The 24,050-nt window shown below is 46.0% G+C and overlaps 1 protein-coding gene across 4 annotated transcripts in view; it reads right to left on the bottom strand.

The window, feature by feature from the left end:
• EI24 (EI24 autophagy associated transmembrane protein) overlaps positions 1-23,250 on the bottom strand; it is a 331,213-nt gene extending 307,963 nt beyond the window's left edge. Inside the window, exons 1-2 of one of the 4 annotated variants that reach the window (XM_085646022.1) lie at positions 23,113-23,250; positions 6,051-6,194 (exon numbers count right to left, since the gene is read on the bottom strand). In XM_085646022.1, coding sequence (XP_085502148.1) covers positions 6,051-6,092 — 42 coding nt within the window. In that variant the 5' untranslated portion in view covers positions 6,093-6,194; positions 23,113-23,250. The remainder of the gene's footprint in view (positions 1-6,050; positions 6,195-23,112) is intronic. The other 3 variants (XM_085646025.1, XM_085646024.1, XM_085646023.1) reach the window with 3 other exon arrangements.
• Between the last annotated feature and the right edge of the window lie 800 nt (positions 23,251-24,050).

The following is a 24,050-nucleotide window of genomic DNA, read 5'->3' on the forward strand; positions in this document are numbered from 1 at the left end:
AGCTGATTGTTGACGGTCTTCTCGATGACTTTGGCTGGAAACGGGAGGAGCAAGATGGGGCGGTAATTCTTGAGTTCGGTGGGGTCCGATGTTGGTTTCTTTAGTAGAGCGCTGAGTTCGGCGTGCTTCCAGCTCTCAGGGAAGGTGGCGGTGTCGAAGGAGGTGTTGATGATGTCCCGCAGGTGGGGTGCGATGACAACGTCGGCCTTGTTGAAGACGTGGTGAGGGCAGGGGTCGGTCGGAGATCCGGAGTGGATAGAGTTCATAGTGCGGATGGTGTCTTCTGTGTTGATCGGGGTCCAGGCGCTGAGGGTGGTGGTGGGAGGCGTTGGTGCGGTCGTGGGGAGCGTTGTGTGTGTGCTGAAACTGTTGTGTATGTCAGCGATCTTGTTGTGGAAGTAGGAGGCGAGGGAGTTGCAGAGGTCTTGCGATGGGGTGATGTCGTTCTTTCCGGCGTTGGGGTTGGAGAGCTCTTTCACGATGTTGAAGAGTTCCTTGCAGTTGTGTGCGTTGTTGTCCAGCCGGTCCTTGAATGCTGTTTTCTTGGTGGCGTGGATCAGTTGATGGTGCTTCCGGGTGGCGAGCTTGAGGGTGGTCATGTTGTCCGGTGTTGGCTCCCTTCTCCAGGCTTTCTCGAGGGCTCGGCAGTTCTTCTTGGAGCTCTTGAGTTCGTCGGTGAACCATGGGGCCTTCTTGCTGCCGGGTCTGCTGGGCGGGGTCCTCAGTGGGGCGAGTTCGTCCGCGCAGTTGTTGATCCACTTCGTGAGGCTGTCGGCGGCCTGGCTGGGGTTCGCTGAGCTGGCGGGAGGGTGCTGGCTCAGGGAAGCGGCGAGCTGGTCAGCTGTGATCTTGTTCCAGCTTCTTCGAGCGACCTGTTGCTGGTGGTGGTGGGTCGTGTTCTTTTTGAAGCTGAAGTGGACGCAGCTGTGGTCCGTCCAGTGGAGTCCAGTGGCGTGGCTGAAGGCGATGTCTTTGCTGGATGAGAAGACGGCGTCGAGTGTGTGTCCGGCGAGGTGGGTGGGGGTGGACACCAGCTGCTTGAGTCCGAGGTTGGCGAGGTTGTCAAGCAGGGTGGTGGTGTTGCGGTCGTTGTTGTTCTCCAGGTGGAAGTTGAGTTCCCAGAGGAGGATGTAGTCAGCGGAGGGGAGGGCGTGCGGGCTGATGAAGTCTGCGATGTCTTCGCTGAATGGTGTGCGTGGTCCCGGTGGTTGGTAGATCAGGGTGCCTCTGATGGTGGTCTTGGGGTCGGTGTGGATCTGGAAGTGTAGGTGTTCGGCGGTTGTCAGGGTGTCGTCAGTGTTGGTCGTGATGCGGATGGTGTTCCTGTGGATGATGGCGATGCCTCCTCCTCTGGTCTGGTTGGCGCGGTCCCTCCGGATGATCTTGTATCCCTCTGGGATGGCGATGTCGGGCGCTGAGGAGGCGTTCATCCAGGTTTCCGTGAGGAAGGCAACGTCAGGAGATGTGGTGTCGAGGAGGTTCCAGAGTTGGACGGCGTGTCTGTGGGTGGAGCGGGTGTTGAGCAGGATGCACTTGAGGTGGTTGCTGCTGGTGTTCGGCTTGGCGGGTGCTGGTGCAGGGCAGGTCCGGATGCAGGTGAACTTGCAGGCGTGGCAGCTGAAGGGTCCGTGGGTGAGTCTCGGGGTGGCTCGGTAGCATCCCGGGATTCGGCCGGTGTTGAGTGCGTTGAGGGTGGCGGCGTCGTAGGTCCGGCGGGCGTCTGCGGGGGCCAGGGGGTCTTGCGCTGGGCGCGGTCCAGGCGCGGACGGGCGCAGACGGGCTTACCTTTGGCGCACCTTCGGCGCTCAATCGGTGCTCAATCGGTGCTCCCGCTGCGCGCGTCCGCTGCGCGGTCGCTGAGGGGGCGTCATAAGTGAGGAGCCTGGGAGGGCGGGTCAGCTGGGTGGCGGGGTCGGCAAATGGGATGGAGGTGGGCGGGGCCGCAGGGAGTCAGGGGCGGGAGCTCTGGGCGGCGGCCTCAGCCCGGGGGCAGGCGAGACAGGCGAGGCGGCAGGAGGGGAGATCCAGGCGGCCCAGCGGCGGCTGGGTCGCTCTAGTGCTGGAGGTGGTCGCGGGAGGCGTGGGAGGGGTGATCCGGGCGGCCCAGCGGCGGCTGGGTCGCAGAGGGTGCTGGCAGGCGAGCGGGCTACTGGAACTGGCAGGCAGCTGGAGCAGCGGCTGGCAGGAGGGGTGACCTGGCCTTGACAAAGGCGCAGTGGTCACTCCTGGCTCTTCCCCCGCTGGCCCCTTAAGTGAGGAGCCTCGGAGGGCGGGTCAGCTGGGTGGCGGGGTCGGCGAATGGGATGGAGGTGGGCGGGGCCGCAGGGAGTCAGCGGCGGGAGCTCTGGGCGGCGGCCTCAGCCCGGGGGCAGGCGAGACAGGCGAGGCGGCAGGAGGGGAGATCCAGGCGGCCCAGCGGCGGCTGGGTCGCTCTAGTGCTGGAGGAGGTCGTGGGAGGCGGGAGGGGTGATCCGGGCGGCCCAGCGGCGGCTGGGTCGCAGAGGGTGCTGGCAGGCGAGCGGGCTACTGGAACTGGCAGGCAGCTGGAGCAGCGGCTGGCAGGAGGGGTGGATCCTCACTCAAGATGCCAGCCTCACAGTTCTCAGGATTTGGACATGGCCGATGTGAGAAGTTGGCCTGCATTAGCTGGTAACAAGTTATAGTGGCCACCATGCACCAGTCCAATTCGACTCATATGGTGGATAGGTTTAAGACAACCTTTTAAAGAAAGCTATCCTAGTGGTAGCTGTGGAGAGCAGCCTTCAGGCTAAGTCTCAGAGGAATGTAAAGCAGCGTGTTTTACCTTATAATCTCTTGAATTACCAAATGAAATGATACCATACAGGTATATATATATATATATATATATCAAAAATCTTTATGAGATTAGAAGCCAGGAACACATTCAAATATCAACGTTTCACAATAAGTTAAGCACACCTATGGCTGGAGCCCTAGGGGTGTACCAGACCATATACTAAAAAAATGGGTTAAGAAGGTCGAATTGCAAAATGACAAGGCCTAGGACCTGGGGAATCGCTGGGGCTTCACTACTGCAGTGTTAGCAGGTAAGTAACAGGCCCACGGGAGACGCGTGCAGTGTGTGAACACAGCCGCGGGTTCCCTATTGATTACAATGGAGTAAGTCGCGGTTTGATTTTTAAAGTTTTAGGGTACTTTGAGGAAGTCTACAAGCAAGCCACTTACAAGGCAAGTAATTTGAGGGCCAACACACACTAGGACACCGGAGTGCACGAGTTACCTCACCCAGGGAAGCCGGGTGCATAGGTGTCTTTTGGTGTCGGGTCGCGTCGCTGCTTTCTATGGAGACCAAAGAAGAATTGCTGCTTGCGTCGACTGAAGAAGTGTCCGGTGGAATCCAAGGGTGGATTCAAGATGGAGGTGACCTGAAAATGGAAGGGACAGTGTTCAAAGTCACTTGCCAGTGACCGGTGGCCAGGAAGATGGATGACCACAGATGTCGGGTGATTTCAGGTCGTCGATGGTATTTTGACTCTTCGCTCACGAGGTCCAGGAGAGATCGACGATGACCAGCAGCTGGATTCGGAGTGTCCCACGACGTCTGCAGCTGATGGCGGTGTCGTCAACCGGATTGGAGCCAACAAGCCTTGGCAACTGCAAGTCTCGTGGAAAGTGAAGATTGTCAGCGTTGTAGACCAGCAAGGTCTGAGGGGCTCACCCAGCGAGGGTGAGTGAGGGCAGGCCTGGAGCAACCAGGGGAGCCCTTTTAGTCGTTAAGAAAGTCTTCGGGGGACCCACAAGCCAACAGGCAAGTGATCGCAAAGACGCCTCTTGAGGAAGTTCTTCACAGGAGCCCATGGTCACTCTGGACAGGGTAGGCCTCTGATTTTCGCTGCAAAACCTGCTGGAGGCTTGGGCAACAAATGGTCCAATGCACAAGTTCGTAGAACGTCGTGAAGGGGTTGCACTCGACAATAGTGCATGGTCCCTGGGTATTGCTGTTCCTCATCACTCGTGGGGTCCACTCGCCACAGCTTTGCTGGGGACTCACAATGGCCGTCGAGAAGTCAGGAAATCCACTTCCGGGGCTGCAGGGACTTCGAACTCCGGCGGGAGCGGGAAAGTTTGCGACCGTTGATTAAGGTTTTTGGTGCCTGCCAAACAGGGGAGTCACTCCTTGACTCCAAGGGAGATTCCAAAGTCTTCCAAAGGTAGTGGAACGTCGAAGGGCCAGGATTCTTCTTTGTAGAGCGTCGTCCAGGGTTATCTGCTTTGCAATGGCAATGCTTGCAATCTTATACTAAAGATAGGGGAGGGACTAGGTCTATGAACACTCCTCTGGGAGGGTCAGGGTAGGGGGTGGTTACACCCATTTCCCTTTGTCCAGTTTCACGCCAGAGCAGGGACAGGTAGCCCCTGAACCGATTTGAGCTGGCATATGCACAGAGGCGCCTACTGCTCCCCCAGTGCAGGACTTCAAAGCACTCTAGAAGTGCACCCACCCAGCCCCAATATACTAAATCCGGTCTGGAAGGTGGTGACACCTCCCTGTGACAGGATGACTATTGTTGGGCTTCCTCCACTGCAAGTTTCAGTCAGCAGCAGGAGGGCAGCCCAGTGTCTGTGCTGGTGGCATCCATTTTGTGATGCCAGGGCTCTTTCAGATATCTGTCGTTTTACATGTCGTCCCCTCTAGAAGGGTGGGGTCTTGCTCTCACATCATGGACTGATGTGGGGTTAGGATCCCAAGTTGTTTGACACCAAACACAACATGTTTTGATGCAGTCATTCCACTTAAGCGTATATGGTTTAACTGCATCCACAAACTGCTCATGCAGAGGCACCCCCTCACATAGTAAACCATGCACCCTGCCCTCAGGATTGATAGGGCCTGCCATAGGGGTGGCTGATAGGTTTATATGTGTGTGTATGGTGAGATATAGAAACCTATACCTCTGTGAGGAGTGCTAACACCACCTCACCCAGGCTGCAGTAGCAGGCCTGTGGTGTCAGATTTAGTCTGCTTCCCAGGGGTGGCATAATACATGCTTCAGCCCCTGGTAGGCCTGTGAAGTGTCTATGCCCTAGGTACCTAAGGTACCATATACTAGGGGCTCATAAGGGACCACAGTATGCAATCACTAGTGCATCTGGTATGCACACCAAGTCGTTTAGAGAGAACAGAGAGACTGGGGCCCTGATTAGCAGGGACCCAGCCAGACTATAGCCAGAAACCAGTGTATACATCAGAAAACAAGTGGGGGCAACATAAGTGCAGAGACTACTCTCTTACAGCTGATATTTTTGAAATGACAGTCTTGTGGTGACCAAGATAGAAGAGATTTCTCATTCAAGTTCATTTTTTTTATCAATAAGATGCCTTAGGGTGCAGCCAGTTAGAAACAAGCTGCAGCCAAAAACTTCTACAACTGCAAAGAAAGGTCGACTCGCCCTGATTTGCAGTGCTCTGCTATTCTGATCTGTTGAACCCTCTATTAAAGAAGCTCTCCAATGCAAGAGGCATGAAACTGCTATAAGCAAGACAAGCAGTAACATTAGTTATTATAGGTCGAGGTACATCCTTCTACAATCAAAAGCCTCCAGTTTCTACTCTGGCAAAGCCTCTGTCAGCAGAGATAGGTGTAGGAACAACCCTAAATTACCAATGACTCCTCTTCCACTGAAAAGCATGGCCTTCAATCTTTGCACCCACAACAATGGGAGGCATCTCAACCTAACTCCCCCAACTTCTTTTAGGAGCATGTGGTACCACCTCTATCACTAAAGTTCACAGGAGCAAAGAACTCTTCTATTCTCCAAGTCTGAAGAAAGCACACATCATCTGTCCTGGTAGCTAACCCCAGAACCAAACCTTTGGCAGTGCTTTTCATATGCTAATAAACTCTGCCCAAGGAGCACGATCTCTGAACTCTGCCCAAGAAACAAGATCTCTGAACTCTAATGTCTATAACAGCAATGTCATTTAGCTAGAGCTGTGAGAGCATGCCACATCATTATCAGGGCAGGCATGTGAAGCATATGCAGCACACAGAATATTAAAAACTTACCCTGCCTAGGTCTTGAAGAAAGGTTCTGACACTGTCTGCCATGGCGGCTTCAGCTTTGTTTCTGGCACCAAAATCATCAACTGCAGGAAGAAGGAAGGACCAAAAGCCAAATGTTTTTCATTGTGGACAAAACTATAGCAGAACCTGGCAGGTAAAAACAAAAATTAATCTTAAGGTAAACTGTTTTCTTGGAAATAAAAGCTTTGATAATGAATGAATAAGCACGTAACACGTTCATAATTATGGCACTGACAGTCACATTGTTCAATGCATCCAACTCAAAATGAATAATCAGACCGTAACGCCCAGTGCAGAAAGGACCATTCTTTTAGAATGAGCACTCATTCCTCTTGTGAGATGGGGAGGTGGTGGGAAGGAGGGGGGAGACAGAAAGAAAGATAAAAGGAAAGAGACAGACAGACAGACAGACAGCGACAGTAAGATGAGGAGAAAAATGGGATTTCCAACATTTAACAATGCGGTTTAAAGAAAAAAAAAAGACAGAACTTGCCTGCTCCATTTGACAGTGCAGTTGTGCATTCCAACATGCGGATAGATAAATTACTTCAAATGCAGATATTAAAGCTTGTTGTTTCTACTTTCGGAATGAACATACTCATTTCACTACACTAACTTGCTCGACACTCACGCAGGATACCACATGTAAGTGCACAACAATGCATTCTACTTTACAGTGTACAAAGCAGAGGGAACAAGTATTTCCACTTTCGTTCTGCAACTACCAAAAATGTTGTTATGAAAGTTCCAACAATCTCATTATGAACGGCAAAAAGAATTCCCATTTATTTTCTCAATTTCCACAAATCAAACAAAGCACCTACAAATGTTGTTGGATGGAAAAGTCCTCTGCATGTTAAGAGAGTGTACCCCTGCCTTGAGTGCCCAACTGTACTTTTGTCTGGAACCCTAATGTGAACTTTTCATCAAAGGTGAACATGGATCATGCGTGTGCGCCATGACATAGGCCTGTCTTACAGATTCCAGTCTTTTTGGAACGGTAGGGGGGCCCAAAGCGCTACCTCCATAGTGGTGAAAAGCTACCACCTTCATCAGGAGTTAAGCAACACGAGCGCAGTGGGGCTGCATACTGTGTATGAGCAGTAGTAGTAAATAGGACCTCTATATTGGATGGAGGACAACAGGCTCATTCACCTTTTTAAAGGTTCCACTGCAGTGTGCTTAACTCACCCTTGGTCTACCCTAGGTAGACGTAGAATGCAGCATGCCGCCCGAGCTGTGATTCTATGTTAGTTGTATGTGTACCTGGAAAGGTTACAGTACAAGGAAGAAGCAGTACATGTGTGGTTAGTAAATGTGCTGGGAGTATGTATGCCTGAGAGGAATACAGTACATGAGAGATGCAGTTCTATGCCGTACATAGGCAGGGACAGCATGTGCTGGGTGTGTGTGCTTGCGTGTAGTACAATACATGAAGGGTGAAGTGTTGTGCAGCGTGCACATAGTGAGTGTGTGCGTTTGTAAAGAACACTGGTTAAATATAGAAAAACTCCAGTGCTGTACAGTGCACACAACTGACTGAGTGTGTGTGCTGGATACATCGGTACATGTAAGAGTACAATGCAGACATAGTAGAGTAGAACTTAAAGTGTATTATGTAAGTACACCGAGTGAGTGTTCCTAAAAAAGGTACATTGTATGGAGGACCCTTGGGCCTCGAAAAATCATAAAAATATTACTAGACTTGTAGGTCTAGTAACTTCAATCATTTACTCGATCTAACTGTAATGTACTTGGCCTGTAAACTGGTCTCAAATTATGTGATCCCAGGCAAATATTTTATGGAGCATCTTTATCTTCAGATATAAGAACACCTTCAAATATGCAAGTTCAGCATTTCTGCCTATTTTTATTATTTAATAGACAAAACATTTGCTACATGTATAATAAGAATCAAGCCCATATATATAGGTTACACATGACACCCTGACTTGCCCCTTAGTTCACAAATAGCAATGTCATCAGGGCGGGAGCAGGAATATTTCTGAGTTCATGTTTAACCCTTTCTATGCATCGCACGGCCAGGAGCCATTAGACGCTACAGTGCACATGTGCATCGGACGGCTCCCGGCTGGCCGCACACATGGCACAGGAGATCCCTCTGGTGCAGGCTCCAGGGGGATTTCCATTCAATCAAAACAGCCTCAGGAGCTTCCCCAGCTCCAAACACTGTTCGGATTGTTTAACTGAAATGACAATTGGAGTGCACATCGCACTGACGTCATTTCAGTGAAACCGAAACTGAAAAGAGCAGATTGGCTTGTTTCAGTTTCTCTACCTACGTGCTTGTGTGGCTCTCTCAGACCCTCAAGCACCTAGGCAGATGGGAGATGTATCATTAGAAAGGGGAGAATCTCCTTCTCTCCTCTAGTGAATCCCTGCTTGAGGATCGCTGCAGGGGGGTGATCCCCAAGCAGGGATCCACCCACTAGACACCAGGGTGGGGGCTGCCCACAATGGGCAAGACCATGACCCCACTCAAATGTATTGGGAAGCAGTCTTTCTACCCCCTCTGGGGGGTAGAAAACATACTAGACATCAGGGATTTATATTTATGTACATTTGGGGGCGGGGACTGCCCAGAATGGGCATACCAATGCCCCACCCCCAAAAACAATTGCCACAGTCTTTCTGCCCCCCCCGGAGGGCAGATGGGGGCACAGGCCCCAATCAAGCACACTAGGCAAACCAGGGCGTTTTATTATTGTACATTAGGGGCCTGCCCAAAATGTGCATGCCAATGCCCCCACCCCCTAAAAAAATTGCCACAGTCTTTCTGCTCCCCCTGGAAGCATATGGGGCAATAGCTGGCTGTGTGACTTTTTGGTGTGTAGCCCTACTGAAAGATTCATATGCAGGGAGAATACTGCTGGTCCCCTTTGCATGCTTGCAGAGAAAGGATACAAAGTGGACAAAGATAAATTACAATATGTGCAGACGGTAATTTCCGATTTGGGACAGATAATCTAAAAAAAATGGGAGGAGTGTGACACCTGACTGAGCAGACAGCATCAGAAATATGTCCAAAGTCACAACCACAAAGCAGATGCAGCAGTTCCTAGGACTCTGCAATTATGTGATACAGTTGGTATTTGATTATGCTATACACAAATAGGAGCCAAGGGGGCGGGAAAGAACAGTTTGCCCCCCACTCACAGAATTCAACACAAGAAAAGTCCTGTTCTATCAACTGTATGAACTGCTATGGGCGTCCACCATGTATTTTTTACAATCACACACTTTTGTGTGACAAGACTGTGGATCAGTATCTGAAAAAAGGTGAGGAGAAGTTAGCAGTACCGGGATCTGACGTAGAAAACCCGATACACCTAGTCTAAAAACAAGCTAGACAACCACTAGCTATACTACTTTATTCCTTGCTGTGTGTCTGCTCGGTTTTAATTGAGCAGACACACAGCAAGGAATAAAGTAGTATCGCTAGTGGTTGTCTAGCTCGTTTTTAGACTAGGTGTATCGGGTTTCCTACGTCAGATCCCGGTACTCCTCACAGGGTTTATACACACCACACTGAACACTTTTTTGTTTCCTTGTTCCCTATCACTCTCTTGATTTACAAGTTGGCAGTTGCTAATGATGAGAACCTGAGGATACAGGCGAATACCAGTCTGTAAACTCCCATGGTGTTACTCCAGTGAGGAACTGCTAACTTCTCCTCACCTTTTATCACTCCCAGTTTCTCTTCACATTAGCGGGAGGGTTATACAGGGAGAGACAGCATAAACACTAGGTTTTAAGATAAATAAGTAATTGAGGTCATGTTATGGCAGATGGGAGATACTGAGCCACTGTCTTGTCACACAAAAGTGTATGATTGTAAAAATACATGGTGGACGCCCATAGCAGTTCATACAGTTGATAGACCAGGTCTTTTCTTGTGTTGAATTTGATTATGCCAACCTGACAGCAGAACTTTTGACTGCTCCAAAAGAGTCCCATGTCAATGGAAATACAATAAACTGGACTGATGAAAGAGAGACAGGATTTCAGGAGTTGAAGAATGCAATCACAAATGCCCCAGTGTTAGATACACAAGACTACAGCAAACAATTTTATCTGTTTTGTCACTGTGATGCAATGACAATGGTGGCTGTATCGACTCAAAAGACATCCATGGGACCCAAACCAATTGTCTAATACAGTGGGATGCTAAATCCTATCATGAAAGGTAACTATCCATGTGAGTAAGGACTGACTACAGCAGCTTTTGCAGTTCAGAAAAGCATTACAATAGTGATGGTATCACCTTTAACAATGTATGTAGAGCAAACAGTATTTGCCATTTTACAAAGAGAACCCTCACAACTCACAAAGGCATCTGGGTACAAAGTAATTCTTTCCAGGGGTGTTAAATTCCTATAGCCCAACTCCAAGGATATATTGTTTGGGGTCAAGGACAACAATGTTTTAGGTTTATTTTGTCTTTGAGACAAGTAGGCCCAACCCCCTGAAGCACACACTGTTTGGCTGCCAGTTTACAGTACCACATTAGGGAGCAGGGAAGGGCATTGTCGGCAGTTAAGGTAATATTTGTGCTTGTATGTTAATGCTCTTCGAACTTGTATTTATGGTTCATTTATACAAAGCCTTTCTCATCAGGGTGAGTGCTCTAAGGAAATTCTGTAAGCTCGGACTGCAAAACGGACAGTGGTACTAGTGTAAAAATGTTTAAAAGCGGTTTCAAATTTTAACAATATGATGCTACAAACGCTTCTAGAATGATGTCTCATTTGATGCAAATATCTGCAGAAGCGTGAAAGAAAGATTAATGAGCCTTTGCTTTTAAAATAAAAAGTTCAAAACAAAAAGGAACTGAAAAAAAATGTTTTGCTAAACTACTATGTAGGTAACCTTTCTTTGAAATAACATTTAGTAAACTGTGTTGATGCATGCTAGTATTTCCCAAAAATATTCATAATGGAAAATCAGTGCAGCCAGTATCAACAGGATAATGGAAAAAATTAAAACAAACAAGCATTGACACAGCCTGCAGGTCTGATTTTGGTAGTTAGCCTTTTGGCTTTGTCAATTTATTTATAAAACTTTTTGGAAGCTGCCAGGACCTCAGAATTATAACAAACAATGTTGGTCTCAAAAAGGACACATTGCCACAGTAGTCCCTGGCACTGAGCAAAACTACTTTGTGTGCCAATATGCTCCTTGTGAAACAGCAGAAGCCAGTTGATATAAAGATAGAGTGAGGGATAGAAATGTAATAAAAGCAAACGGTTTTGGTTAACTCCAGACCAAATTAGGGGCTTAATTCTTAAAGAAAGTAAAAAAGTGCACCATTGCTATATGTCCTTGCACTAGCGCTAATTTATAGCTTATATGAATTCAAAAGAATTTACAGAAGTAGGCCAGGAAATCATATGCCTAGAAAATATTTGTAAAAGACACACAATTGGCTCGGCATCTCGGGCTGGACTGTTCCCATGAGGCACAGGGTCAAGACTGATTTGCATATGGCTGGGTTCAAACTGGAATGGCATGGTGAGAAAAAAAACGATGGATTTAGGCCCAGATCTCTGTACTGGGGTGAATGTATGACATTGTTCTGCATTCTGTCCATCAACTGTTGTTTTTACAGAAAATATTTGTGACATACTTTTTAGCACAAACAAATATGCAGGTGTAGATTTGCTCATTTGAAAATCTGTTGAGCGTTTGTTTACAAGTTCACTTTCCCTCCAACCACTTTTTTTCCTCAACCCTGAAAGATGTTTTACTTATGCCACTGTCAGGAGTAAATTTCCACCCTCTCTCAGTGTGGAAAAAGATTAAAGAAGAGCTGGCGAAAAAAAAACTAAAACGTGCACTTTAGTAGGCTTCCACAGACTCTAAAGGGCATTCCAACTCTGGAACTATTGCTTAATGCTACCTCCAGCCACAGCATGTAGATCTGCGAAAATGTAGCAAAACAAGGAAATTCCTAGAATTCAAACCATACTATAACATGAGACCGAACATAATCAGAAAGGCTAATATGAGTGCTTTTATTTAATGAGATTGCTGTCCTAATTTGTCGCTGCACTATGAGGCACCAAAGGGACAAGTGGATATTATTTACAGGACAAGTAGATTTATGAAGCAACCTCTCCTATAAAAAGTTTATATTTTATGAAATCCCTTACTCTAGTCTTTCAGTAACATCTTCGCAGGTGGTTCGCTGTCATACAGTCAACCCATCAACTTTCTTCACACACCAAGTTTCTGACGATGAGCAGGTACATGATGTGCTAATGACACACCAGAAGAGAGCAAGGTAGGAGAAGACCCCCATCCCAGGGAGCATATAGCTCTTTGTTGAGGGCTCCTCTTTAATAGATCAGGAAACTGGGGTAAGCCATTCAGGAAAAAGCAGTTGTAACAGCTAAACAGAAGGGGTCATCTGATGCATTATAAATTATTACCAGATACCACTGCCTTCTCATGTTTCAGTAGCAGGCAGCTGAATTAGTCACCATCATTGAAGCCCTGCAGCAAGCTGAGGGACTAGAGGTCACCATTTATTCAGATTCAGCCTATGTCACCACCACTGTACATTCTAGCATTCAAAGATTGGGAATAAGGGGATTTCCTAAATCTAAAGTGCCCCCCGTAAAGCATAAAGATTGGTTTGGCACAATTAATTAAAGCTCCAACACTTCCATCTAAAAGTTGCAGAAGTAAAATGTGCAGCACACACCAATAAGCAAGATCTTATCTCCAGAGGTAACACTCTCGTAGATTGGGCAGCAAAAGAAGCAGCTAAAGCAACTCCAAATTATAATAAATGTGATGAACACACAGTAGGTATTAGGACAAGCAGGCAGCAGGATGATACAGAACTGTCACCTCCATTTACAGAGACAGCAAAATTACATTTATGAGATTCGCAAGAACAAGCACTACTTCGCGAAAGGGAGCTAAAGGAACAGTGAGGTTGCATTCAGTAACCAATAGATTTCATTTACAGGCAGGAGTGCAGGCAAGCCAGTAATGCCACAAGCTCTGTTGTACACAGCTCTAGAGCAACTACACCTCCTAGCATGCACTGCAAACTAGCATCTCCTTGCTACATTAAAGGCAGATTGGCTTCATCCACAATTATCTTAAATTATTTCTATGTGCACTGCAGAATATGCAGTATGCCAACAATATAGCCACAAACCAACTTTAAAGTTGATCACCTCAACAATACCACATCCAACAGGTCCATTTAAAAATCATTATTTCGATGTTGGCGACATGATAGAAAGATGTAACAATTACAGGTATCTTATAGTAATGGTTTGTCCATTTTCACGATGAATTGACAGGAACCTATGTACATAAAATAATGCTAAAGCAGCAGCTAACTTTCTGATAAGAGAAGCGATACCAAGGTGGGGCATGGAGAAAGCGATTCACTGAAATAACAGGCCTCATTTTGTCAACACTGTATTACAACATATTTGTCTGGTCTTAGGAGAAAAAAAAACAATATCTATCACCCCTGAAGTAATGGAACAGTAGAGCACCTGAACGGTCTCCTCAAGAATAAAATAAGAAAACTATGTGCCACTCTGAAAAAAAATATGTTTTACTCTCTACCGCTAGCCTTGTATGCTCTCAGAAATCAGCCAGGAAGTGATCTTCATTTATTGTCACATCAAATTGGGACAGGACATCCAATGCCCACTCCTTTAAAGATAACAAGGCAAAAGACTGATGCCCATAAGACAGCTGAAGTTTTAGTGGATGAGATAAGGTGCAATTTGGCAGTGTTGCGAAAAAAGAGAAGACTGCCTCAGATCATCAGACCAACCCAATGCCTGTTGTCCAGCAACTTTACATGCAGGATTTCATCCGCAGATGGAAGGATCCTCGATACGACGGTCCCTTCTCAGTGACAATGAGTAGTCCGGCTGCAGTGAAGGTGAATGGTCAGAAACCATGGATTCACAGGAACTATGTGCGACTGGATCCCGCCGCCCTGCCCCAGAAACTTCCACGAACAGAAAGTGAAAAGGAGGGGGGGGGGGGGGGGACGGAGGGCAAAATACAAGAGAAACAACGTCTCCCATAAAAGGGCGAGTTGAGTATTTGGTCAACTCTACTAGCGGACAGTTATTTAATGCTCTTTTGTTTTTCTTTTTATGCCTACTAATGTTAGCAGATACATTAAACATTTATTTTTCTTCATGTGTGGGATTATGCAATAGTATTAAGCGCTTGCAGAGAGCAGTACCTGAGCAAGAAAATATACCTCATAGCATTCATGATGGCTTATTAGATAATGTGCGGTATCAACAGTTGTCAGACATAGGTAGGCTGACTGCTCATACTTTGTTTATTTTGTTCTTTGATTCCAGACGGCACCGACTCAGATAGGTTACACTTGTCTAAGGAGGTACAGCCAAATATTACTATGTGTTTGTTACACTTTTTCCTTTGTACGCTACGAGTGCAGATGCAACCACTGTTGATTAGACAGGGAACAGTCTTAGTAAACACTACCCTGTATGAGGAAGAGTTAGCAGATCTAATGAATGTTCTAACAACCCGTAAAGAGTTAGTACTGAAGTTAGATGGAATGGCCAAGACATGGATTAGGAGGTACAAAGGTGAAACTTTGAGAGCTAGGATATTGCAGCAGGTATATCTCGATCTTCACTTTTTTGCCAGAATTACTCTGCAATACCTAGGCCCCACAACTGCCAGAAAAGGCCATATCTCATAGTAAATGGGTCAGTATACGTTTATGATCACTGGCACCATGGCACTACATAAGTGTGCAGGGCCCTCTCTTTATGGGCAGGGAATAAGATAGACAATAGTATATAACAGAAGTGTCAGGCAGTCAGGGATGAGAATATATCTAGGTTAACGTGGGTAGATATGCCTACAACTCTTCAAACCGGTAGAAAACCCATTATTTTCTCTTTATGTTTCAGGGGTAATGGAACAATCCGGTGGGAGAGAACATCAACTGCAACATCAAACAAATGTGTCCTCATGTAATGAAACTGGTGCTATGTAAAGCGCTTTGATACCCGATTCGGGTCAAGTTCGCGCTATATAAAACTCTGTAAAAAAAAAAAAAAATCAACTCCGACATGCAACGGAGCACCTCCAGTCTAATGGATTTTAATTGGAGTTGCGGTGAATGGCTGCCTACACCTCTCCCTTCAGGTTGGGGAGGCCTCTGCTCTTTGATGACTGTGCACATCCCCTCCTTGGTGTTTCCGGGAATTGATATTTCTGAACTGCATGATCATCCCATGAACTGTCCAACGATCACCGGAGGAAGAGAACTGCAGAGTATTACAGTACAACAGTCTGGGAAGACGTCCCGCAGGAGCACAGGTGGTTTAATGATGCCCAGATTTTATTTGGGAATATCCATCCATTTGTTTAATTAAAAGCAATAGCATGTTGGTTGCAGATAACACGTTTGGAGTTATTAAAGGCTATAAATGCCATTGAGGATGGCTTCAATGGAATCAAGGAAGAAATGTGGGCCATGAGAGTTATGCTTATGCAGCATAAACATGTGTTAGACCTTAATGACGGCTATGGAAGGAGGAGTATGTGCCAAGATTCACATGGCCTGTTGCACTTATATCCCAGCCAATGACACCGATAACGGAACATTAACAGAGCCCATACAAACTTTGCACACCTTGCAAAAGAATATGGTGGAGGAGGGATTTCCTCCAATGAGTGGCTTACGGAGTGGTCCATGAGGGTACCATCCTGGATTTCGGGAATATATAAGGCCTTCTTTTCTATTTATGTGAGGATGTTGCTGATATTCTGCCTCATCCAGATAGTGATAGAATGTTTTAAAAGGGTTAGTCGGACGTTACAGGGTATGTTCACTACTAGATTAGTCAATAGAGTGCAGGATGTTGAGGAGAATGTATACACAGTGATGACTAAGCAGTAGGGAAGGTGACGAAGTAGTTGAAAAATCAACTAAAGGTGGGAATGTTTTAATAAACGTGCAAAATTAAGACTGTCTACTCATGTGGATGAAAGCACCAACAGAAAGAAGTGTTACGTGTTAAGCATTAAAGGAGAAAATACAGGTCTAAGCTGTCTTTGGTAGCAGCATAGAAAATAAGAACACGGATGGAGACCGGACCCCGCTGGAAGGGAAGCAGATATGAGCTTCAGTAGAATAGGGAAATGGAAGGTCACAGGGCCGCTTGCAAGAATACGTATCTAAGAAACTATGTAGATAAGGCAGGAAACATCGTTTACAACACATGCGATACATTGCATGCCATTACAAAGCAAGTTGTTACAATGACGCGTTGGTACATCGCATGCCATTACAATGCAAGTCGATAAAACGATTTGCTGTAGGGGGCAGAAGTTGTTGGATTTTCAATCCAACACCTTACCCACTGTTGCACACACTGAAGTTGGAATAGTAAATTATACTATTCCAAATTCCAGCGCCCCCCTACAGCAAGTCGTTGTAACGACTTGCGTTGTAATGGCATGCGATGTAACAACACACCGTTGTAACGACTTGCGTTGTAATGGGATGCGGAGAAAACGCTTGCGTTGTAAAGAGTGCTATTCAGATAAGGCAGCACTGAGGCACAGAATAGGTGGGAGGTTAGGCTTTGCCAGAAAGCAGATGTTTAGCATTGTTAGGCTTCAAGTATGAGACAAGTGAAGGACATAGCGGTGGTGTGGAAGTGTAACTAATGATAACATGTGCACCTGAATCATATTTCATAGACACGCGACTAGCTGTTTTTGCAGAAAGAATAACCTTTTGATAATAATGTTGTGCTTTAGCAGATGTTCAATTACCATGCAAATGTAGGACATATTTACAATAAGGCATGTATAAAAAAAAAACTGTGTTGCATTATAAATCGAAGCTCAGATTCCAGTTCCACGGAGTGGACTGCCTTCCACATGCGCGCTGTTTTTTTTAACATATTAAAGTCTGTGCTACTTTGCCAGCAGAAGTCGTGTCCTCGTTTTTTTCATTCCTCAACATAGAGCTGAACTTGCCTCCTGGTCCACCAATGGAAAAAAATGCCGATTGGAGTATTGCAAAGAGCAGTAGCAGTGGTAGACTTGTAATTGCCTAATCTGGAAGCCAATTTATTGATTGAAATTCTTCACCCAACCCCTACTTCACTTATGCCACTGTTACCATTTAACAAGTTCCTTACAGACACTCTCAAGGCAACTTGATCCAAGTAGTGCATTATCCAAGTAACCCCTCCAATTAGCAGACCTGTGGCCATTTGGCACAGACCAATTCCTGGCGACCCCGATTTCTTTGGCCTGAAAGCAATGTAGTACATGAATCCACCAGTAAAGAGAATCTGAATGTTTGTCCATCGAACCCACCGTAGAGGAAGTCAAAACGTATTGATGTCTTTGACAAGCAAATATTTTCCTCAAATAGCCTGACTTTATGCTCTTTGAATGCAGGGTGCCTACTGAGCAAGTACACAAGGTCTTATGGACATGGCCAACGAGAGCATGCCGGACATTCCAGGGGAACATTAGAAGCTATGAGATCCAAACGATCCAAGACGGCCAGGATGCAAACAAAAGTATGCGTTTCATACAAGCCTGGACACTGCTGAGTGCATAGGTCATGCTGCTAGCACCAGCATAGTGTCTAGACGGCAAGCCAGATGCGATGCACCAGGTTTTCATTGTATATCCAAGTGTCCCTTAGGGACATAGCTTTTGATGTACCTAGACTGTTCGGAGAGAAGGTTGACTCAGTTCTCAAGTGATTCAAAGATAATTGCACTACAGTTTTATCTATGGGAGAATCAGCGCTCTTGTGAAAGCGCAGCCAGACACCATTGAAAGTGAGCAGATAAGGGGGGATGGGAACCTAGCGACAACGGTAGGCACAAGGGGATCGGCTAACATAAGTGCTGGAGCAATGTCTTGAGAGCATACAAATAAATGTAATTTATGCCAAAAATTATGGGAAGTTGTCAGCACTGACCACGTGAAGATGAATATACCGCCTCGGTGACCCTCGGTTTTTAGGTACAACCCTCCTTTTTAGTAGAAAACGGCCAGCTTCCTTCTTTGTCCCTCTAGTATATGTATGCAGTCCAATGCGCTTGAATGGGAGGTTCAAGTTGAACCACCAAATGCTGGCTGCTGCTTTCACTACATCTGTACATAGATTATTTGGTATGTCAACCTTCTGAACTGATGCGTTTTTTGATTCAGGCTTTTATAACTTTCAGCAGACACCTGCCTTAATTTTACTTTATAGTGTACACTGCAGTACAATAAGGATTTTGATCCCACAGAGAACCCAAAATAATATTGTACAAGGGCCCCTGAGGTCATCTTCTAGTCTAAGACTGTCCATGGATTCATGTTAACTTTTCCTTTCATCATAGAAAACATGCAGGTGCACAAAAGACATATGCTTTATGGTGAAAATGCAAATGAAACACACATGGTTTAATTTGTAGACGCTTGTGCTAATTGTACTGTTTATTGTGCAAACGTGTCCTGTGTTTATGGTACAATGTCTGTTTTGTATGTATACTATATTGTCAGGGCATGCTAGTTGCACAGTGTATTTCGTTTTCACACTGTCTCAATGTGCTGCCAGTACATTTTACTTTTTCTTTTCTGCATCTCTCACCATTTGAACCACTTTCGGTGGGACTTTTAAATTTCCATGGGCTAAACAATGGGATTCCTGGGACATTTACGTATTTAAATCTGCCATTATCACCCGTTGGCCTTGTGGACATCTTACTTTGCTCTTAATGCATTATGACCAAATCAATAGTACACAAAGTCCCTTTGAAACCACAAAGTGCTATTTTTTAAGAAATCTGCAAAAAGAACTGATTTAGGATGGCTTCCGTTTTCAATTGCCTCTCTAGTACCATGTTCTACAGACTTAGCCTTTGTGTGGAGTGATGCTCCTCACAGCAGGGTAGTCTCCAGCCTGGAGCGACCACAACAGAGGCACAACGAGGTGTGACCTATCTGCACCTGGCTATGAACAACCACAAAGACAGTGTTAGGAAGGAGACAAAAGGGTGGTTTACCTAAAAGGCCCTTCTCACTCTGAACAACCGTGACTGCAGGCCCCTTCACCCCCACCAAGTGGTAGTGCTACAGGAAGACTAGTAAGGAGCCCCTTTCAGCAAAAGGACCTAATCGAATTTCTATTAAGCCTGGTCTCTTTTGTCCTCTTGTCACTGCTTAAGTCTCCTCCCTCCTGCATCTCTCCTGATCCACTTCTCTGTCTGGGAAACCAACATCAGCCCCATCATGAGCACAGGAAAAGGCCTGCGGCTTTCAAAATAGAACCCACAGACCTCCATCACCCTGCTTCACTTATATGTACAATGCATATTCTATACTAGCCACATACACAAACTTGCACAGCATACACTTTCGATGAGATTAGATGACAAAACAGAGTATAAATCTGACTGTGCACTGGCACCTTTAATTACAGAATAGTGAGGGAAGATTTTAAAATTAGACTTTTCTTTTTTCATCACCAACTCCCCTTGGCAGTGTACAGACTCTGTACCAAGGTTGGGATACTTCAGACTATGTTTAAAAGGGCTGTCCTAGATTGGCACAGATTCAGGATAGGGCTCTCAATGTTTAAATGATTTACACACTCCTGGAATTGCAGGTTTAAGTTGTCTGCCGCACAAATGGAGCACTATATATAATGCAATTTTCTTTCAAAGCCAACATAGTCCGATTGCTTGTTATCTCAGAAAGACTTCTCATACTATACTCTTAAAGCCCTGGATAAAAAAAGTGACCTTGACTTACTTCCGGTCCTTTCTTTTTCCAGAGTGACCCTCTTCTTATATTATGCATGCCTTCTATTTCTGAGTAAAGCCTCCTTTAAGCCTCAGGCCTGCCTGCCTGCCTTCATCGTACTTATAGTAATTCTGCAATTGCCTAATACCTAATACCATAGATCACAACCTCTCCTCTTTAAAACCCTATCCTTGTAACCTAACATTAATCTCTACCAGCCTATCTCACCAACCATTCATCTGAAACCACGTAGCCTCCACTAATGATAACACCTACCTGGTATTAATATAATTCTGTCACATAGTAACTGTAGTAACCGCATGCAATTTTGTTCTTGAGAACACATGACTAATCACAGTAACCACTGACCTTTGGTTCTGAAGTAGTGTGCTGTAAAGCACAGTGGCGTCCGCTGCCTATCTAAAGTGGTAGGGCGGCCGCAGGGTTGGAGGGGGGAGAAATAATAAAAGACTTACCTGCTGGTTCGCTCCTACTGACGCTGCTGGACGCCTCGCTGCTCCTCTCATCGGGCTGGAAGGGGATGGAGCCTCAAGGAACAGGCTACTCACCCAATCCAGACACTGCTCTCTTAACGGCTTGATCTCATGCTATGAGAGCAGCGCCAGGATTGGTCTGAACGGCCGTGTATGCCGCTCAGAGAGTGCATTGGAGCCTGTGACATTTCTGCAACCCAGCTGTGCAACACAGATGGATTAGAAAAACATACGCATGTATGTCTTTTCGCCAGCCAAATGGACATTCGCACTTAGAAGTGCACACTACTCCTACTCTCTGACATGCCCGGCTCCACTCAATTCTTGTCTCAGGCAGCATAAAGAAGATTATAATAACGTGTCACTATCATTTTATCATCTACTGGCGTTGTGCTGTAGGACGACACTCCTACGCCACTACGGAGGAGCCGCCCCCGGTAAAGCGCTTCAATGCCTCGTCAGGGGTAGTAAGCCCTATATAAATACAACCACACTATTGTATGCTAGCAAGCCTGCATCATTGCTTCCAGATGAAGGACATAGTAAAAGTTGATGCTTTCAGTACACAAAAAGTTTCCTTCACTATATATGCGCTCTAAGGAAAATAAGTTGCACCACAGTGTCCTGTGCTCAGCGAAGAATGTGTGGAGAGAAGACATGAGGGGGCATTGATTGGGAGGGGTAATGAGCAGGAGCAAGATGAACAGAACACCAAAACAGCATCCATATTAATAAAATAATGTATCTGCTAAAATGTTGCAGACCTAAACTTCATTAATAAGCACACTTCTAAATTTGTAAAAAAAATATCGTTTCAAGAGCAAAGCCAATAATTCATCAGTTACGACTACATTTATCATAAAAATCATAATTATTCAAAATAATTTTCCACCAAAAATTGCACAATTAAAAAGAGCGTTAACACTATTAAGGAGGCTAAGGGCAGTGCTTTAAATGGGCCAGTACTCACCGGTACTGAGTACCGGCACTTCTTATTTTTACCGATCAGAGTACCGGCACTTCTTCCCTGCTAAGGAGAGTACCGGTACTCATTGGAGGTAAATTAATTGGTGTTAGTGCTGCGGAGCTCAAGGCAGTCAGAGGGGAGCAGATCTGTACGGCACTCTGACAGCCAAAGCGCCTCTCTAGCTCGTAGGTGAGTCGTGCGTTATGCAAAGGATGTCCCTGTTTTGGAATTTTCACGCCCTGCTGTGTTTGATAGAGAAGGGCCCATTAAGGCCCTTCTCTGTCAATCACATTCACACTGTGCTTGCTGTGCCGTAACAATCCCAAGTGTAGTCTGTGTGCATGTGCACCAGAGGCGCAACTAGAGCCACATTTCGGGGGGGTGGGGGGCTAATTCTTCCACCAATAGGCAGAGTGGAGATGCAGGGGCTCTTAAAACGGGTGAAAAAAACAACAAAGCCTCATGAACATGCAAATGGTCTATTAAAGACCTGTGAAGTACTCGGGTGCGTGGGGCTGTGTGTGCCAGGGAAGCTGTCTCGGCCTGGGCTGACACACACGATGGAGGGCTGAAGCCCTTTGAGCCCAATGGGCGTTGCGCACCTGGTGTGCGCGCCTGCTTCTGTGTATGTTTCAGTGTGAGAGAAAAAGCCAGCTCAGAGGAAAAGAATGTGGACAATCTCAGGAGGTAGTTTTAAAGAAATGCGTGGAATGCTTTCGTGTGTACATTGTCTTCTTGTTTCTGTGTGTATTTGAAGTATTGTGCCAATAGCAACCAAGTAGGAACAGTATGACAGTGAGAGGCTGCAAATATTGCAAGACAAGGAAACCTTAACATATCATGTTAGGTCTTTATTTTGTGTAATGAGTTAACACATTTTTTTGTTTATATTGATACTTTTCTCACATGTTTTGGTATGTCCTGCAACTGGCGTAGTACTCATTATTAATGCTGGTATTCCAAAATCTCTTTTATTCTGTGGCATACTGATAATTAGCCTGAATAGTGCTGTTGGCTTGAATGCATTGATTTAAAAGCTCCTTCTATTATGATTTAGGGCCTGCTCCCAGCAGGTATTCACACCACTCTTTATCATCATATGCAGCTGTTAATTTGCATATATGGGAAGTTTGAAGCTACTATCAAAGGAAATGTACGGGCAAAATGAATACTCTATAGAAATGTCGTGGTATCATCATGTCTCGCCCCGCCTCTAACACTAGCCACGCCCCTAGCTCAATTTAATGAGTACCTACACTTATTTTTTCCCCATTTAAAGCACTGGCTAAGGGGCTGTTATCATTAGCTTATGAGGGATCGTGGGCACGAAAGCTGCTAGACCACGTTTCATAGGCGGTGGCTGCTCGGTAAGTTGATGGTGTTTAGAAGGCAGTGATGGGGACTACTGCACGGAGCGACAGCGTTAGAGGATGGCGTTGACTAATGCAGGCCTGTGGTGGCTGTGACTGCTTGAGCAAGGAGTGACAGCAGTTGCTGCAGCATGGACTAGGAGCAGCTGTTGCAGAAGGGAATCGTGTTTATTGCAGTAGGTGGTAGCGGGTGATGGGTAAGTTGATGATCACTATTGGGGCAGATAGAGACAGCTTCTCCAGTTAACACTAGCGACTACTTTCTCAGTAGGTGGGGATAGTGAACGTTCCAATAGTTTACTGGCTGTGACTAGCTAAGCAGGGAACAAAAAGCAGTTGCTAATGGGCACAGGGTGTATGCAAAATTAAGGAAACCCCACCCGCCCACTACTTACACGGTGCGTCTATAAATTCCGCCTTATAGTTGCCTCCGTTGTTGATCTTTCAAAGGCATGTCATTTGTCCGTAATGTGGCCACTTCCAGGTCGCATAACAGCCAATCACACAGTCAAACACATAATACACATTCTGTGAGTCGTCCAATACTGCTATTGAGTAAGGTGACCTGGGATTGGAGCTCTGAGGACACGATGACCAATCCTAGAGTGCACTACAGAATTCAGAGCGCTGATTGGTTGTGACTCGCACGTGCTAATATCCCCAGCCCCCTCTCACGTAGCGGCTAAGTTTAAAGCGAGCTGAGTTTCTCTTGGGCCGGTAATGATTTAGTCACTAACTGACTTTGAACTGGTAGATTAGGCAATGGCTGGCAATGGCTGCCGCTGGCTGAAGTAAATTGCGTGGAGTACGTCACCTGGCGGTGAGAGTGAGCTTGTCGTGTTTTCTTCGCGACTGAAAGCCGGGCTACCCAGTACTCATTCTGGCTGAAGATTACGATGCTGTTGCAGAACGGCAGGATACGTGATACAAATTCTTTAAAGGATCTTGTGACATTTCTAGCATTTGTTGTTATGGACACTTCGCCTTTTAAATGAGACTAGTTTAATTCGCACGCTTCTGCTGCGTTGCTTACAATGTAACGTCAACAAACACGTAAAATGTATGTCACATAATTAGGCTGGTCCCGTTCAGCGTGGTGCCAATACATGTGACATCCTTCGTGGCACCAAGCACCCGGAAAAGAGCATTGCCTAGATTGGAAAAATAGAAGTGCATGTACCCTGTACTAGTGTACCTGCTTGTTTCTGAGAAGTGCCGGTGCTGCAGCGCGGAAACCTGGGTAACGGGAATCGGAACAAAATCCCCGTACCAAAATCCTCCCTTCGTCACAGACCAAATATCACTTTCTCACATTCACTCATACAATTGATTG

Source organism: Triturus cristatus, chromosome 3_1 (genome assembly GCF_964204655.1).
Source record: "Triturus cristatus chromosome 3_1, aTriCri1.1, whole genome shotgun sequence".
NCBI classification, from domain to species: domain Eukaryota; kingdom Metazoa; phylum Chordata; class Amphibia; order Caudata; family Salamandridae; genus Triturus; species Triturus cristatus.